We start from the raw sequence: 18,728 nt of genomic DNA, 5'->3' as shown, positions 1-18,728 counted from the left end.
TTACAAGAAAAAAACTGGAAAAAAACACATACCTATAGGCTAAACAACATGCTACTAAACAATCAATGGGCCAAAAAAGAAATTAAAAAGGAAATCTAAATAAACACTGAAACAAATGAATTTGAAAATATAATGTTTCAAAATCTTTGGGATGGAACAAAAGCGGTTCTAAGAAGGAAGTTTAGAATAATACAGGCTTACCTGAAGAAGCAAGAAAAATATCAAACTATCTAACCTTACACCTAAAGAAACTACAAAAAGAACAACAAACAAAGCCCAAAGTCAGGAGAAGGAAGGAAATAATAAAAAGCAGGGCAGAAATAAATGAAATAAAGACTAAAAAAGCAATAGAGAAGATCAATGAAACTAAGAGCTGATTCTTTGAAAAGATAAACAAAATTGATAAATATTTAGCCAGACTCATCAAGGAAAAAAGAGAACTCAAAATAAAAAAAACCAGAAATGAAAGAGAAGATACAACCAACAATACAGAAATAAAAAGAATTATAAGGGACTACTATGAAAAATGGTATACCAACAAACTGGACAACCTAGAAGAAATGGATAAATTCCTAAAAGCATGAAATCTTCCTAGACTGAGTCAGGAAGATTTAAAAAATCTGAACAGACCATTTACTAGTAATGAAACTGAATTAGTAATCCAAAAACTCCGAGTAAACAAAAGTCCTGGACCAAATGGATTGATAAATGAATTCTACCAAATATTTTTTTTTTAAAGATTTTATTCATTTGTGAGAGGGAGAGCGCATGTGCACGCACAAGCAGGGGGAGCAGCAGGCAGAGGGACAGGCAGGCTCCACACTGAGCCAGGAGCCCAATGTGGGACTCAATCCTAGAATCCTGGGATCATGACCTGAGCTGAAGGCAGGTGCTTAACTGACTGAGCCACCCAGCGTCCCTCTACCAAACATTTAAAGAAAAGTAAATATCTATCTATCTCAAACCGTTCCAAAATATTGAAGAGGGAGGCATGCTTCCAAATTCATTCTATGAGGCCAGCTATTACCCTAAAACCAAAACCAAACAAAGACACTACAAAAACAAATCACAGGTCAATACCTCTGATGAACACAGATGCAAAAATCCTTAACAAAATATTAGCAAACCAAATTCAAATTTATTCACATTAAAATAAATAATTCAGAAAGGTAAGAAATACAGCATAGGGAATATAGTCAATAACACCAATAATTTTGTATAGTGACAGATGGTGACTACACTTACCATGGTGAGCAATGAGTAATGTAGAATTGTTGCATCAGTATGCTATACATCTGAAACTAATATAACATTAGGACATCAATAAAAACAACTAAATGAAAATAATTTTTTTTTTAAAGATTTTATTTATTTATTTGACAGAGATAGAGACAGCCAGCGAGAGAGGGAACACAAGCAGGGGGAGTGGGAGAGGAAGAAGCAGGCTCATAGCAGAGGAGCCTGATGTGGGGCTCGATCCCACAACGCCGGGATCACGCCCTGAGCCGAAGGCAGAGGCTTAACCGCTGTGCCACCCAGGCGCCCCGAAAATAATTTTTTTTAAGATTATACATCATGATCGAGCAGGATTTATTCTGGATGGTTCAATATCTACAACTCAATGTGATATACCACATTAAAAAAAAAAAAAAAGGATGGGGTGCCTGGGTGGCTCAGTTAAGTGTCCAACTCCTGATCTCAGCTCAGGGTTGTGAGTTCAAGACCCACACTGAGCTCCATGCTGGGTATGGAGCCTACTTAAAAAAAAAAAGATAAAAATCATATAATCATTTAAAAAAATCATATAACCATTTCAATAGATGCAGAAAAAGCACTTCACAAAACTCAACATCCATTCATAACAAAAACTCTCAACAAGGTGGGTACAGAAGGAACATACCTCAGCATAGAAAATGCCATATATGACAAATGCAAAGCTAACATCAGACTCAATGGTGAAAGGCTGAAAGCTTTTCCACTTAGATCAGGAAGATGACAAGGATGTCCACTCTCACGACTTTTATTCAACATAATACTAGAAATCCTAGCCACAGAAAACAGACGAAAAAGAAATAAAAGGCATCAAACTTGTTAAGGAAGAAATAAAACTCACTACTTGCAGATGACGTGATACTATATGCTTAGAAAAACTTAAAAGACTCCATCAAAAAAACTATCAGAACTAGTATATTAATTTAGTAAAGGTGCAGGATACAAAATTAATATACAGGAATCTGTTGTATTTCTATACACTAATAATGAACTAACAGAGAAATTCCATTTATAATTGCATCAAAAAGAGGGGCGCCTGGCAACAACTTCTATGACATCGGCCAGAGCAACCTTTTTCACGACACATCTCCAAAGGCAAGAGAAACAAAAGATAAAATGAACTTATGGGACTTTATCAGGATAAAGAGCTTCTGCACAGCCAAGGAAACAGTCAAAAAAACTAAGAGACAGCCCACGGAATGGGAGAATATATTTGCAAAGGACACTACAGATAAAGGACTGGTATCCAAGATCTACAAAGAACTTCTCAAACTCAATACACGAGAAACAAATAAACAAATCATAAAATGGGCAGAAGATATGAACAGACACTTTTCCAATGAAGACATACAAATGGCTAACAGACACATGAAAAAATGTTCAAAATCATTAGCCATCAGGGAAATTCAAATCAAAACCACACTGAGATACCACCTTACGCCAGTTAGAATGGCAAAGATAGACAAGGCAAGAAACAACAATTGTTGGAGAGGATGTGGAGAAAGGGGATCCCTCCTACATTGTTGGTGGGAATGCAAGTTGGTACAGCCACTCTGGAAAACAGTGTGGAGGTCCCTTAAAAAGTTAAAAATTGAACTACCCTATGACCCAGCCATTGCACTACTGGGTGTTTACCCCAAAGATACAGACGTAGTAAAGAGAAGGGCCATATGCACCCCAATGTTCATAGCTGCATTGTCCACAATAGCCAAATCATGGAAGGAGCCGAGATGCCCTTCAACAGATGACTGGATTAAGAAGCTGTGGTCCATATATACAATGGAATATTACTCAGCTATCAGAAAGAACGAATTCTCAACATTTGCTGCAACATGGACGGCACTGGAGGAGATAATGCTAAGTGAAATAAGTCAAGCAGAGAAAGACAATTATCATATGATTTCTCTCATCTATGGAACATAAGAACTAGGAGGATCGGTAGGGGAAGAAAGGGATAAAGAAAAGGGGGGTAATCAGAAGGGGGAATGAAACATGAGAGACTATGGACTATGAGAAACAAACTGAAGACTTCAGAGGGGAGGGGGTGGGGGAATGGGATAGACTGGTGATGGGTAGTAAGGAGGGCACGTATTGCATGGTGCACTGGGTGTTATACGCAACTAATGAAGCATCGAACTTTACATCGGAATCCGGGGATGTACTGTATGGTGATTAACATAATATAATAAAAAAAATCATTAAAAAAAAAAAAAGAGGGGCGCCTAGGTGGCATAGTCAGTTGGGTCTGACTCTTGGTTTTGGCTTAGATTGTGATCCCCGGGTTGTGAGATTGAGCCCTTTGTCAGGCTCCGCACTCAGTGAGTAGTCTGTTTGGGACTTTCTCTACCTCTGCCCCTCACCCACTCCCTGTGTGTGCTCTCTCTCTCTTTCAAATAAACAAATCTGTAAAAACAAAAAAAAAATTGCATCAAAAAGAATAAAATACATTGAAATAAATTTAACTAGAAGGTGAAAGGCTATGAAAGCTATAAAACACTGATTAAAGAAAATGAAGACAACACAAATAAATGGAAAGATAACCACACTCATGGACTGAAAGAATAATATTGTTAAAATGTCCATACTATCCAAAGCAATCTAAAGATTCAATGTAATCCCTATCAAAATAACAATAGCATTTTTCACAGAACTAGAATAGTCATACAATGTCCATGGAACCACAAAAGACCCTAAATAGCCAAAGAAATTTTGAGAAAGAAGAACAAAGGTGGAGATTTCAATTCCAGATTTCAAACTATACTACAAAGCTATAGTAATAAAAGCAGCACAAAAACAGGCACACAGATCAATGGAAAAGAATAAAGAGTCCAGGGAAAAAAACAGGCACACAGATCAATGGAAAAGAATAAAGAGTCCAGGAAAAAAACCCCACACTTATATAGTCAATCTATGACAAAGAAGGCAAGAACATACAGTGGGGAAAAGACAATCTCTTCAATAAGTGGTGTTGAGAAAACTGGACAGACACATGAAAAGAATGAAATTAGGCCATTTTTAAAATACCATATACAAAAATAAACTCAAAATGGATTAAAAATCTAAATGTCAGGGGCGCCTGGGTGGCTCAGTTGGTTAAGTGGCTGCCTTCTGCTCAGGTTATGATCCCAGGGTCCTGGGATCGAGCCCTGCACTGGGCTCCTGGCAGAGCAGGGAGCCTGCTTCTTCCTTTCCTGCTCTCCCTGCTCATACTCCGCCCCCCTCTTTCTCTCTCTGTCAAATAAATAAATAAATATTTTAAAAAAAAATCTAAATGTTAAGACCTGAAACCATAAAACTCCTAAAAGAAAATACAGGTAATAAATGTTTGGACATACTAGTCAGTAATATTTTTTTGGATCTATCTCCTTAGACAAGGGCAACAAAAGCAAAAATAAACTGGGACTACATCAAACTAAAAAACTTTTCCACAGTGACTAAGAAACCATCAACAAAACAAAAATGCAACCTATTGACTGAGAGAAGATATTTGCAAATGATATGTATGATAAGGGGTTAATATCCAAAATATATAAGGAACTCCTACAACTCAACACCAATTAAAAAAAATGGGCAGAGGACCTGAATAGACATTTTTCCAAAGAAGACATACAGATGGCCAAGAGGCACATGAAATGATGCTCAACATCACTCATCATCATGGAAATGCAAATCAAAACCACAATGAGATATTACCTTACATTTGTCAGGATGGCTAGAATAAAAAAGATAAGAAATAACAAGTGTTGGTGAGGATGCGGAGAAAGGTAACCCTCATGCACTGTTGGTGGGAATGGAAATTCGTGCAGCCACTGTGGAAAAGAGTATGGAAGTTCCTCAAAATTTTAAAAATATAAGTACGATATAATCCAGTAATTTCATTCCTGCATATTTACCCAAAGAAATAAAAACATTAATTCAAAAATATCTATGGACCCCTATGGTCTTTGCCAGTATTATTTATAATAACCAAGATACAATAGCCAAGATATGGAAGCAACCTAAATGTCCACTGCTAGATCAATGGATAAAGAAGATGTGGTATACATATACACTGGAATATTACTCAGCCATAAAAAACAATGAAATCTTGCCATTTGCAACAACATGGATGGACCTAAAGTGTATTATATTAAGTGAAATGAGACACGAAAAGATAAATAGCATATGATTTCACTTGTATGTGGAATCTATAGAGCAAATGAACAAATAAATAAAAAATAGAAACAAACTTGTAAATATAGAGAACATACAGGTGGGGCGCCTGGGTGGCTCAGTCATTAAGTGTCTGCCTTCAGCTCAGGTCATGATCCCAGCATCCTGGGATTGAGTCCCGCATCCGGCTCGCTGCTCTGCTGGGAGCCTGCTTCTTCCTCTCCCATTCACCCTGCTTATGCTCCCTCTCTCACTGGCTGTCTCTCTCTCTCTGTCAAATAAATAAATGAAATCTTAAAAAAAAAATAAAGAAAAGAAAACAAACAAGTGGTTGCCAGTTGCGGGGGGAAGATGGGCAAAACAGGTAAAAAGGGATTAAGAGGTACAAGCTTCCAATTACAAAAAAAGTAAGGCACCCTTTCAGTAAAGGATGAATCTTAAACAATAATCCTAAACAAAGGATAAAGAAAAAAGGTCATTTTGCCAAAAAAAGTTTTTTAATTAAAAAAAGGAATCTAATTTTCCTCATTAGAAAACAAAACAAAAACAAACACCAGATGCAATATAAAAGCATTATCAAAAGCATCCTATGGGACACCTGGGTGGCTCAGTTGGTTAAGTAGCTGCCTTCGGCTCAGGTCATGATCCCAGGATGCTGAGATTGAGTCCTGCATTGGGCTCCTTGCTAAACTGGGAACTTGCTTCTCCCTCTTGCCTCTGCCTCTCCCAGCTGCTCATTCTCTCTCCCAAATAAATAAAATCTAAAACAAACAAACAAACAAAACATCCTAGCCCACTCGTTTTTCTTCCTCTGATTAAAAAAAAAAAGCATATTAAATTAATCAAGGAGGGGCACCCGGGTGGGGCTCAGTGGTTAAGCATCTGCCTTTGGCTCAGGTCATGATCCCAGGGTCCTGGGATCATCCCGCCCCCCCCCCCCCCCCCCNCCCCCCCCCCCCCCCCGCCCCCGTCGGGCTTCCTGCTCAGTGGGGAGCCTGCTTCTCCCTTTTCCTCTGCCGCTCCTCCTGTTTGTGCTCTCTCACTCTCAAATAAATAATCTAAATTAATCAAGGAAAACTATGAAAGAACAGCAGAAAACTAGCATGTACTCTGTCAATGGGTGAAAGACCAACCACACCCACAATAATCAATCTTAACACTATTACAGTGGTCCAACTAAAATATACTTTATTTTCCACATAGAGCTCTAAAATTCAAATCATTCAGCAACTGAAATAATTTCCTGTATTAAGGATAGTCAAGGTAAAGCTCTTTGGAAAATTATTACAGCCAATATAATCCTTTTTTTTTTTGAGAGAGAGAGAGAACACAAGAGAGCACACTCATGAGTGAGGGGAGAGAGAGAAGAGGAGAATCTTTAAGCAGACTTCCTGCTGAGCCCATAGACTGCCGTGGGGCTTGATCCCACAACCCGTGAGATCATGATCTAAGCCGAAACCAAGAGTCAGATGCTTAACTGACTGAGCCACCCAGGCGCCCTAGCCAATATAATCTTTCTACTCCACATTCTTGTGCACTTCCTTCAGTACCAAATATTTTTATCTTCCCCTCAAAACTTAACAGTAAGTAGTAAATAAGTCAGTCAGTCATGGGGATGAAAGTATAGCATAGGGAATATAGTCAAATGATATCGTAATAAATCTGTATGGTGACAGATGGTAACTATATTTAACATGGTGAGCATTTTGTAATGCACATAAATGTCAAATCACTAATGTACACCTGAAGCTAATATAATATTGTATGTTAACTGTACTTAAAAATAATTAAAAATAGTTATATTTTTTAAAGATTATTTTCAGTATAGAAGTTCAGATTATCTATTTTTTAGATGATTTTTATAGTATGATTCCACTGTGGTTTTGGGGATTGGTTTTGGTTTTTTCCTGTTTAAAATGAACTTCGAAAAATAATTTACATGCAGGAAGATGCAACTATTTTAAGTGTACAGGCCAATGACTTTGATAAATGTACACATTTGTGCAACCACTCCAATTAAAACAGAACAGTTTCATCACCCCAAAAAGTTCCCTCATGCCCCTTTTCAGTCAATATTCCCCCAAACCCAGTCTCAAGCAATCAAAACTCTGTTTTCCTGTCACTAAAGATATCTGTTCTATAATTTCATGTAACAGAACACCCATGGTGCGCACGTATGGTTGCACTTTCTTCCTACTATGGAGTTGTATTCTGTTTTGTTTATCCATTCACTTGTTGATGGACATTTTCAGGTTTATTTTTTTCAGTTTATGCTATAAAGCTACTATGAACATGAACATATAAGTCTTTTTTAAGAACATGTTTCCAGTTTTTCACATAAATACCTAGGCATAGAATTGCTCTATAAATAAGTATATGTTTAACTTAAGAAAATACCAGTGCAAAGTGGCTGTACTATTTTATACCCCATCAGCAGTGTATGAGACTTCCAGCTGTTCCACATCCTAGCTATCATTTGTATTGTCAGTCTTTAATTTTAGCTATTCAAGTGGGTATGTGGTGGTATCTCATTGTGGTTGTAATTCACATTTCCCTGATAGAAACAGACACTGAGTGTCTTTTTATGTGCTTATTGGCTATTATTTGTGACGCCTTTGTTCAAATATATCTCTTGCCTTTTTTCTTACTGGGCTGGCTTATTATTGGTTGTAAGAGTTCTTTATATGTTCTTAGTATGAGTCCTTTGTCAGACATATATGTATTATGAATATTTTCTCCCAGCCTGTGGCTTGCCTTTGCATTCTAATGGTGTCTCTCAAAACTTAAAATTTTTAGCTTTGGTGAAGCCCAATTTATCAATTTCCTTTTTAAAAATCAATAGTACATTAGTACATCCTGTTTAAGAAATCTTTGTTGACTCAGACCATAGATTTTTGTTTTTTCTAGAAATCTTAGAATTGTGCATTTATATTAGGTCCATGTTCCATTGTGAATTAATTTTTGTCAATTATTTTTTGTCAATTAATTTTTATATAAGTATCACGGCTCATTTTTTCCAAACTGATACCTAGTTTTCTCTGTTTCATTTGTTAATAAGATTATCCTTTCCCACATGGAATTACCTTTGTCAAAAACCAGTCACCCATACGTGGGTGGGAGGTCTACAACTAGATTCTCTTTTCTGTTCAACTGGTACACCAATATCAAACTACTTTATTACTGTATCATCATAGTAAGTCTTGACATCAGGTAGTGTAAGTCCTCTGCTTTTTTCCTTTTTTTCAAAACCATCCTGGTTATTCCAGATCATTTGAATTTCCATATAATTTTAGAATCAACTAGTTAATTCCTACTTGGCAAAGAAAACTTGCAGGGATTTTTATTGGAATTACAGAGTCCATAGACCAATGGGTGAAGAACTGACATCGTAACATCATGTGGACTCTTCCAAATCATGAAAATGATAAATCTCTCCATTTATTTTGGTCCTCTTTTATTTCTCTAAATAATGTTTTGTGGTTTTCATTTTTCAAGTCCTACACATATTTTATTAAATATATACCCGAGTATTTAATGTTTTTTCATAATTGTAAATACTATTTCTAATTTTGTCTTTCAATTGTTTATGCTAGTATATAGAAATAAAATTTACTTGTGTATATTGACTTTATATCCTTTTTTTTTAAGAGAAAGAGTGTACACAAGCAAGGGGGTAGGGGCAGAGGGAGAGAGAATCTTAAGCAGGCTCCACACTCAGCGTGGAGCCTGATGGAGGGGGTCAACCTCAGGACCCTGAGATCATGACCTGAGACAAAATCAAGAGTCGGATACTTAATTGACTAAGCCACCCAGGAGCCCCTTGACTTTATATCCTGAAAGTGGGTTAAATGAACTTTTACTTCCAGTAGCTTTCTTATAGTTTACTAAGATTTTCTACATTTACTCATTCACGATTATGTTATCTGTGAATAAAGGCAGTTTTACTTCTTCCTCTCTGATAATTTATTTCCTTATTACACTGGGTACTTTTTCTCCAGCACAGTGTTGAACAGAAGTGGTCAGAAAGGACATCCTTGCTTTTTTGTGATCTCAGTGGAAAAGTGCTCAGTTTTTCATCAAGTGTAATGTTAGCTGTAGATTTTTCAAAGATGTCCTTTATTGAGGTGTTCCCTTCTATTTCTACCTAAGAGTTTTGTTTTTTAAACATGTATGGGTGTTATATTTTGTCACAGGCTTTTCCTGTATTGGGATGATTATCTGCTTTTAAAAATATTTTGTTAATATGGTGAACTACATTTACATTTATTATTTTCTTCCTTCTAATTTAGGTATAATTTGTTCTAACTTTTTAAAGAGGAAGAATAAAGTAATTGGTTTAAACCATTCTTCTTTTCTAATATGAGCATTTAAAACTATAAAACTCCCTCTAGACACTGTTTTAGCTGAATCCCACAAATTTTAATGTGTTTTCATTACCATTCAGTTCAAAATATTTTCTGATATCTTTTATGATTTCTTCTTAAATTTATGCGTTATTTAGAAATGAGTTGGGAATTTCCAAATATTAGGAAATTTTCTAGATATGTTTTCATCATTAACTTCTAACCTAGTTCTGTGTCAAATAACAATCTGTATGATTTCAATCCTTTTTACATTAATTGAGACTTACTTTGTGGTCTTGCACATGGTCTGCCTTGGACGAATGCTCCATATGTATTTAAAAAGAATTATATTCTGCTGTTGCTGCATGTCACATTATAGCAATAGGTATCAATTAGGTCAAACTGGTTGATACCGTTGTTCAAATTTTCTACATCCCTACTGATTTTCCTGCTGCTTATTTTATCAGCTACTAAGAAAGGAATGATAACATCTCCAAATATAATTGTGAATCTTTCTACTGCTCCTCCCAGGTTTTGTTTCATGTTCTTTGAAGCTCTGTTACTAGGTACATAAACATTTAGGACTGATAGGCCTTCCTAATGAATGTATTTTTAATCATTACCCCTGTTAATAGTAACACTGATGTTTGCTTTGCCAGATACTAATAATAGTCACTCCGGTTTTATGATTGTTTGCATACATATCCTTCCCCATGCTTTTCACAGGCCAGTCTATAGCTGTTTTGACATTGCTGGTGTTTATTTCTTTTACCCATTTATCCAAGTGAAAAGGCACAAATCACAAGTGTATGTCTCCATGAAATATTTATTAGCTGCCCACACCCATGTAACCAGCCCAGATCAAGACACAGAACATTCCTAGCAATGCTCCTCATGTCCACTCCTGGTCATCCCCACCCCTCCAAAGAAAACCACTGCCTAACTTCCAACCGCAGAGACTCAAACCTGAAGTTTCTAAAAAACTGTGTTTCTGGGGGCACCTGGGTGGCACAGCGGTTAAGCGTCTGCCTTAGGCTCAGGGTGTGATCCCGGCGTTATGGGATCGAGCCCCAAGTCAGGCTCCTCCTCTATGAGCCTGCTTCTCCCTCTCCCACTCCCCCTGCTTGTGTTCCCTCTCTCGCTGGCTGTCTCTATCTCTGTCAAATAAATAAATAAAAAATCTTTAAAAAAAAATAAAAAAAAAAAACAAAAAAAACCTGTGTTTCTGATATTTATAAATCAGGAAATCTGTGGTTTTTGCCACCCTTTGAGAAATTAGATCTGGCAATCCTGGTGTGTGCTCCTTTGAGGCAGCAGCCCTGCTAACTCAGGGGCAGCTATCCCTTAGTGAGGATGTCGCCCCATTAGACCTACCTGCAACACCTCCTTGTTTTGTCACTTGTCTGGCACACTTATTTGTGTCTTCATATTTAAAGTGTGCTTCTTGTGGAAAGTATATAATTGGACCTTGCTTTATTATTTAGTATGATAATCTGCCTTTTACCTGAATGGTTTAGATCATTTACATGCAACTGTCCATATGATTAGGACAGGATTAAGTTTACCATCTTGCTTTGTCTTTATCCCATCTTTTCTCTTAGATTGAATTTTTTTTTCATTTTATCTCTATCCCACTTATTGTGTTATTAGCTACATGTCAATATTTTTGTGTGTTTACGCTAGAGTTTAAAATAGGCATCTTTAATGGTGTGCCTGGCTGGCTCAGTCAGTTAAGCGTCTGTCTTGGGTTCAGATCATGATCTCAGGGTCCTGGGATCAAGCTCCGTATCTGGCTCCCTACTCAGTGGGGAGCCTGCTTCTCCCTCTGCCTGCCACTCCCTCTGCTTGTGCTCATGTTCACACTCTCTGTCAAATAAATAAATAAAAATCTTAAAAAAAAGGCATCCTTAACATATACAACTTTACCTTCAAATAATACTATATCTTTTCATGTTTAATGAGTACTAAACCTATTCTTGTATAATGTATAGGAACCTTTCAACAATGTATGTCCATTTTCCTTAAACTTGTTGTATTGTCTTCATACATTTTACTTCCACATCATAATTGTCATAAAATGCTATTATTTATGCTTTAAATTGATAATTATAACCCTCAGATAATATTTACTCAATGGAAAACAAGACAAGGATGTCTGCTTTCACCACTGCTATTCAATATAGTATCGGAAGTTCTAGCAAGAGAACTGAGACATGAAAAAGAAACAGACAGACAAATTGGAGAAGAAGAAAAATTATGTCTGTTCACAAATGACATAATTTTATATGTAGAAAACCGTACAAATTCCACACCAAAAAAACAACTGGTAGAGCTAACAAAATTCAACGAAGTTGCAGGATACAAAATACACAAAAATCAGTCATATTTCTATACAGTAGCAATGAACAACCTGAAAACAAAGTTAACAATTCCATTTACAATAACATCAAAAAGAATAAAATACTTAGGAATAAATCTAACGAAGGTGGTGAAAGAGTTGTATATTCCTACACCAAGTCAATGAAATATTCACGACAGAAATTAAAGAGAAGGTAAGTAAATTAAAAGACATCCTATGCTCATAGACTGGAAAACAATATTGTTATGGTGACAACACTACCCAAGGCTATGTACAGATTTAATGCAACCTCTATCAAAATTCCAATGGCATTTTCAGAAATAGAAAAAAACTCATCCTAAAAATTCATATGAAATCTCAAAGGTCCCCAAATAACCAAAACAATCTTGGAGAACTTTCAAAACTTACTACGAATTTCCTAGAGTAATCAAAACAGGGTGGTAATTAGCATAAGGAAAACAGACTAAAACAGACAGCCCAGAAATAAACCTTCACATATAAGGTCAACTGACTTTTGATAATGGTGCCAAGATCATTCAATGGGGAAAGGATAGTCTTTTCAACAGAGTGCTGAGAAAACTAGATATCCACACGTAAAACTAGATATCCAACTTCCAAAATAGTTGGGATATTACCTTATACCACATACAGAATTAACTCCACCTAGATCAAAGAGAAAACCATAAGAGCTAAAACTATAAAACTCTTAGAGGAGAGCATACAGGAAAGGCTTCATGACATTGATTTTGCAGTGATTTTTTGGATTTAACATCAAACGTCAGGCAACAAAAGAAAAATAAAATAAACTGGACTTCTCCAAAATTAAAAATTTTTGTGCATCAAAAGATACCATCAAGAAAGTGAAAAGACAGCCCACGAAATGGGAGAAAATATTTGAAGATCTTGTATCTGATAGGGATTAATATTATTATTAATCTAATAGAGCTTCTAGCCCTAATTTCCAATTTACAAAAAAACAGGATAGAGGAACAAGTTAAACATTAGCCTGAGTAAAAAAAACAGACATATCTAGCAAAAGAGATACTCTAAAAAATAATTGGCCTGATAGGGGTGTTGTGCAAGATTAAAGAAAAGAGACAACAAAAATGCATGAACCCTGACTGAATCCTAGATTGTGACTAGGGGTCAAGGAGAGAGCTTTAAAAGACATTCTTAAGATAACTGGGAAAATATTAGTCTATATGTTATGGAAGGAAATGCACTCATCCTTAAGAAATGCACACTGACACAGTTAAGGGTAAAGTGTTATGATGTCTGAAACTTAGTTTTAAATAGTTCTGCTCCCCCCAAAATAAAAAGACAGAGACTATGACAATATCAACAATTGTCAAACTTCAGTGGAAGGTATGAGTGAGCATTGTACTATTTCTTCTCTTCTGTAAACTTGAAAACTTTCAAAATAAAAAGTTTAGGGTAAGAAACCTTTAGGCCACAAAATTGAACAACTTAAAATGGTTAAAATGGTGAATTTAATACCATGGTGTTTTTATCTCAAAACTAACCCCCCCAACAACCCAGAGCTATGGGTATCTGACACTGTGGAGCTACCGTAGAACTGCCCTGCACAGCCCCATTCTCAAACACCATGACGTGAATGGCCATGACATTGGGTACAGTGGTATTCTCATGGAGTTAAAAGGAATACAGAATCTTTATGCAGAACTAAAAAGAAATTAGGATAAGACATATTGTATGATAAAATTACTTTTATATAATTTAGTTGCTATTATTTATTCTAGAATGCATAGGAGGAAGCAAGTCATGACGATTTGGCCCCAAATCAAGCACAATTGGTTAAGAGTAAAATGCTAAAAACAAAGCAAATTGGCCACACACCTGGGTTGATGGATGGAGGAGGCGGAGGGGGAAGAGGTCGGCCTTCTTTAATGGCTAGCGCACACTGCTTTGCCAATCGGATGGCGTTAATGAAGTCTTCATGTCGTTGTCTCCAGTTAGATCTCCTCACAGGTTGAGGCTATAAAAAACAAAACCAATATATACTAACCTAGACTGTACATCTCTCCACTGCAATTTTACTTTAACCTGAGATTTAAATTTACAAGAGACAGGACTGAAATTTGGAGGGAAAACAATTTGTTTTCAAAATTACAAAAAAAGAAGTTTGGAAAATACAGTAATAAAATTTGCAATTCAGAACAGTGAGGGAAAACACAAAATACCAATCAGAAAAACAAGCTATAAAACTTTAAAGAAAGACTTAAATGTAAGATTAAAAGGGACTCTCTTCCAAGTTAATTGCTAGATTTAACGCTACAGTAATGAAAACATAAACGAGATTCTTTTTTGCCACATCTGGAAAGTATCTGAAATACATTTCGAAATCTAAGTGAGCATGATTAAAAAGAAAACAGTAAAGGTGGATTATACTTACATGACATTACACTGCACTATCAAGCAAAAATGAAACCAGAGAGCCAAAAAGAGACTTTAATGTACTTAAGGATGTAATCAAGAACAATAAGCAGATACTGATAGTACCTTGGATAGAGGAGCCTTTCTCACAATGGGATTGTCAGTACCCTGTAATCTTTGTTTCAAGGAATTGAAAGGTTTACGTTTTTTATTGAAGAGTTTTCTACATATTGGTCCATGCCTTTCCTAGAAAAGAAACAGCGGGGATTAAAATTTTTAACATGTACAGTCACAAGGTTTGTACTCAGGCAGCCCCCACTGGAGTGACAGGGTTCACCTTCGGAGCCAAGTTCATTCTCCAACTCTCAAAGCACAGCAGAGCAAATCCATCTGGCTCTCTCCACCCATGTTACACATCACTAGATATTGCGTGAGGGTAAGGTCAAGAAGAGGCCTCCACAGCTACAGAGACTTACTTCAAATTTGGTTTTATATATATTGAATTCTACCACTTGGGCTGTGTGAGTGGTTCCAGGCACTAAATAATGTTGTAAAGCCAAACTTCCTAGTTTAAATTGAAATAAGTATTTCTGATATTGAGCTAGGTACTCACTGAAGCCCAGAATTCTCCTGATTATGTCTTCTGCTCTGTTTCCTGCATCCACGATTCCCAAATTCCATGAGCAAGTCATCCAGTGACCTAACAGGGACCTGAGTCCCAACAATCCTAACATTCAGTTTTACCATCCTTTTGAAACAGTCCTTTGCACACAGCAGGAGGAAACTTAGTTCCTATCAGTGGAATCTTCTCAGAAAAACTCTTCTTACCACTCAGAAATTTCAAAACTGAATTTAACGGGGTCACTTTTCTACATACAGTAAATTAAACTACTTAACTTCCTCAAGGAGTGGAGAGGTTTCAAAGAAATATTTGAGAACATCTGCAAAAGACAACTGGGACAACCATACAAATAAATGAAGGATACACCAATTCCATTTACATTATGAAGATATTTTCCTTTAATTTATCCAAACATTTCACATCCATGAAGTCATTTATTTCAGGGCAAATCTAAGCATTTAATATTAAGCTTTAAAATGTTACAATATTTAACATTTAACAGACAATCGGCAGGGAAAACATTCTTTACTCCAGCCAAGTAATCTTTAAGTACTCAGCATTTCTAGTACATAAGACAGGGAATCAACACAGAGCTTTGCTTGTGTACCACCCTTACAAAGTCTGTTACAGCACCACTATAGGATTATACCAACAACTTCCAACTAAATGTCCTCTTCCTTGGTGGATATGCAACTCATAATAGTTAACACACAGTTCCTTCATCCAACAAAATATGGGGCTCTATAAAAATCCCTGCACCTTGTTACAAACAAGCCATACCATTTTATTTTATTTTATTTTTAAAGATTTATTTATTTATTTTAGGGAGAGAAAGAGAAAGGAGGGGAGAGGGAAAGGGAGAGAAAAAATCTCCAGCGGACTCCCCGCTGAGTGTGGAGCCCAACGTGGGGCTCCATCCCATTACCCTGAGATCATGATCTGAGCCAAAATCAAGAGTTGGAAACCCACTGAGCCACCCAGGAGGCCAAGCCATACCATTTTAAATTAGAGAGAGAAAGCACATCACTTGATCAAATGCTCTTTGTAGCCTGGAGATAGGCCTAGAAGTAAAACCCAAGAGGACCCAAGACATACTTGACATTTAGTGATTCCCAAATGAATGGTACCCTCTAGGTCTCAAACTCGTTCTTATGGGGTGCAGGCCTGGTTTGGCAAAAGCAGCATACCGGTAGACTCCTGGGCCTCAACAGGCCCTCGAGTTCCTGCTTCTAAATTCAGGAAGCTCTATCTACAGTTAATTAGAACAGATATTTCATTTTTTAAAATTTCCCAAGAAAGAAAACCTACAACTTCATTGTACAGGCTTTCACCCCAAATGCAGTCAGGTGTATAGTCCAAATCGTTTAAGTTTCATTACGTCTCCTTGATCTAAAATGTTCAAATTCCGAGTTGCATTATCACCTCAAGTTTTCTTTTTTTAAACATTTTTCTTGGGAATCTCTTTATAATATTGGAATCTAAAACCTGTTTGATTCCTTAATTTTGAAATAAATTAAGCTTTTATTCCATTTTATAGGCATCAATCAGAGGACTTGACGTGCAGTTAGTTTGAATCTGATTAACAATTAGATCTTGGAACAGGCCTTACATCCATTTTGTTCAAATTACATAAAATCCCTGAAATTGAAAGGTTCTGTCTTTATACGTGGCAAAGCAGGAAACAGAGGGAGGTTAAAGGACTTGTCAGAATTAGTGACAAATTTGAGGCTAAAAGCCAAGTTTCCAGATGCTCCAAATTCAATGTTCATTCCTCTTGACTAGCTAATTTCCCTGGTGCTTTGGCCTTAAAATTTGAATTTTTGATGCTTATAGAAAAGGCAAAAGAGCCAAAACCTCTCAAGAGACAATCAGCTGTGCCAAAACACTTTCATTTGGCATCCTTTTTCTAAGAGTACCATGTTTAATTAGGCTCCCTTTTGAATGGGGTGGCATCTATGTGCCTCCGTGTCCTCTGGACCTGCCAGCCATAGGTTATGGACCTCTCTTCCCTTGCTTTCTCTCCACATCTGTCTTTAATCTTTGCCGCTGCAGCCTCCTCACTGACTTGACAGTTCATTTAACTCCAACGAAACACATCTACAAAATGTCTTTATGTTTACCAGAACATCTGCTGCAAAGCGTCTTCCACAGACTTCACAGGGAAGTAACTCCTGATTGCCATCTGTATAAGATCCAAAAGCACATTATGTTAGTTTTGTGGAACTGCCTGCCTGAGAAGAAATGACTAACTGGAGGGGACTTCGATAGCTTGATCTCCTCACTCTTTTCCCTCCCCACCAACTTCCTTCTCTTAGGAAGATATTTCATGAACTCACCCATCTTCTTTTTCAAATATAGACTTCTCACTTCACTAAACAGGTAAATTCCATGTCCTTCAGGCAACCAGAGTACAATTCTTTAATATATTCTTAAACTAAGCGCCTAACAGCTTTGCTTTAGACATAAGTACAAAGTTAATACTTTAGTGTAAAGTCATAAATTATCTAATGGTAACATTTTTAAGATTCCTCCTAGGATGTAAGGCTTATGTGTGTGCTACATGAAGGCGTGGAAATTTTATCACAGATCATATGAAAAGAGTCACCTAATCATCACGTTTAAACTTTCCTGAGAATGGCACTCTCTCAGTAAATGCTCTTTGCTGGGAAAAACCCGACAGGAAGGGAGTATAAGATACTGATGAAATGGACCAGGTAGAACTAACGGACTTCTATTCAAATCAGGAAAGATGGCACCATTACAATGCAGAAGCATGAGAGTATAAGCATCATCCTAAGGAAGGGGGTTTGGTTGGACTTCTTAATGAGGTCAGTGAATAACACTCACTGCTAAGATTTATATGCAGTAGTGAATGAGTGAGGGACTGTAATCACAACACGGTCACTACTTGCTATTTTTAATATTCAAGTAGGGTTTTTAAAAGTTAAATGAGGAATAAAATCAATAAAAAAAAAAAAGAGGCTGAGACTGCACCCACATGTGCCCCATGTCTCAAAGTACCTGACCCATAGCAAGGTGCTCAATAAATACTTGTTGAATGTGTGGGCCAAACATGAATTGAGTTCCTACCTTAGTACCAATCCTTCATTCTATAAATATCTGCTACATGCAACTCGGTGGAAATACTGAGAGAAACCTATACATGGGTCCAGCAGAGAAAAGGAGAGAGAGTGTGCATTAAATGAAGTTAAGTGTCACAAGGAAAGGAAAACATTATGGAATTCTGTAAAGGTTTCACCTCATTAAGTTCATCTGGAGTTGAGTATATAGATTAGAAAAGCTGATCATGGGGGTGCCTGGGTGGCACAGTCGTTAAGCGTCTGACTTCGGCTCAGGGCACGATCCCGGCGTTATGGGATCGAGCCCCACATCAGGCTCTTCCGCTATGAGCCTGCTTCTTCCTCTCCCACTCCCCCTGCTTGTGTTCCCTCTCTCGCTGGCTGTCTCTATCTCTGTCGAATAAATAAATAAAATCTTAAAAAAAAAAAAAAGAAAAGCTGATCATGGAGATGACTTCATGTTAGACTAATCATCTGGGCTTTATTCTACAAACAAGGGGAACAAT

At 36.9% G+C, this 18,728-nt stretch overlaps 1 protein-coding gene across 1 annotated transcript in view; it reads right to left on the bottom strand.

Annotated features, from left to right (window-relative positions):
- ZC2HC1B (zinc finger C2HC-type containing 1B) overlaps positions 1-18,728 on the bottom strand; it is a 45,032-nt gene that overhangs the window by 17,590 nt on the left and 8,714 nt on the right. The window contains exons 2-4 of the mRNA XM_019796136.2: positions 17,263-17,324; positions 14,647-14,766; positions 13,984-14,122 (exon numbers count right to left, since the gene is read on the bottom strand). Of these exons, the coding sequence (XP_019651695.1) occupies positions 13,984-14,122; positions 14,647-14,766; positions 17,263-17,324 (321 nt within the window). The remainder of the gene's footprint in view (positions 1-13,983; positions 14,123-14,646; positions 14,767-17,262; positions 17,325-18,728) is intronic.

The sequence above is a fragment of the Ailuropoda melanoleuca genome, chromosome 10, assembly GCF_002007445.2.
Source record: "Ailuropoda melanoleuca isolate Jingjing chromosome 10, ASM200744v2, whole genome shotgun sequence".
Classification (NCBI taxonomy): domain Eukaryota; kingdom Metazoa; phylum Chordata; class Mammalia; order Carnivora; family Ursidae; genus Ailuropoda; species Ailuropoda melanoleuca.
Note: the sequence above shows the minus strand (reverse complement) of the source record. Positions and strands in the feature narration are given on the sequence as shown.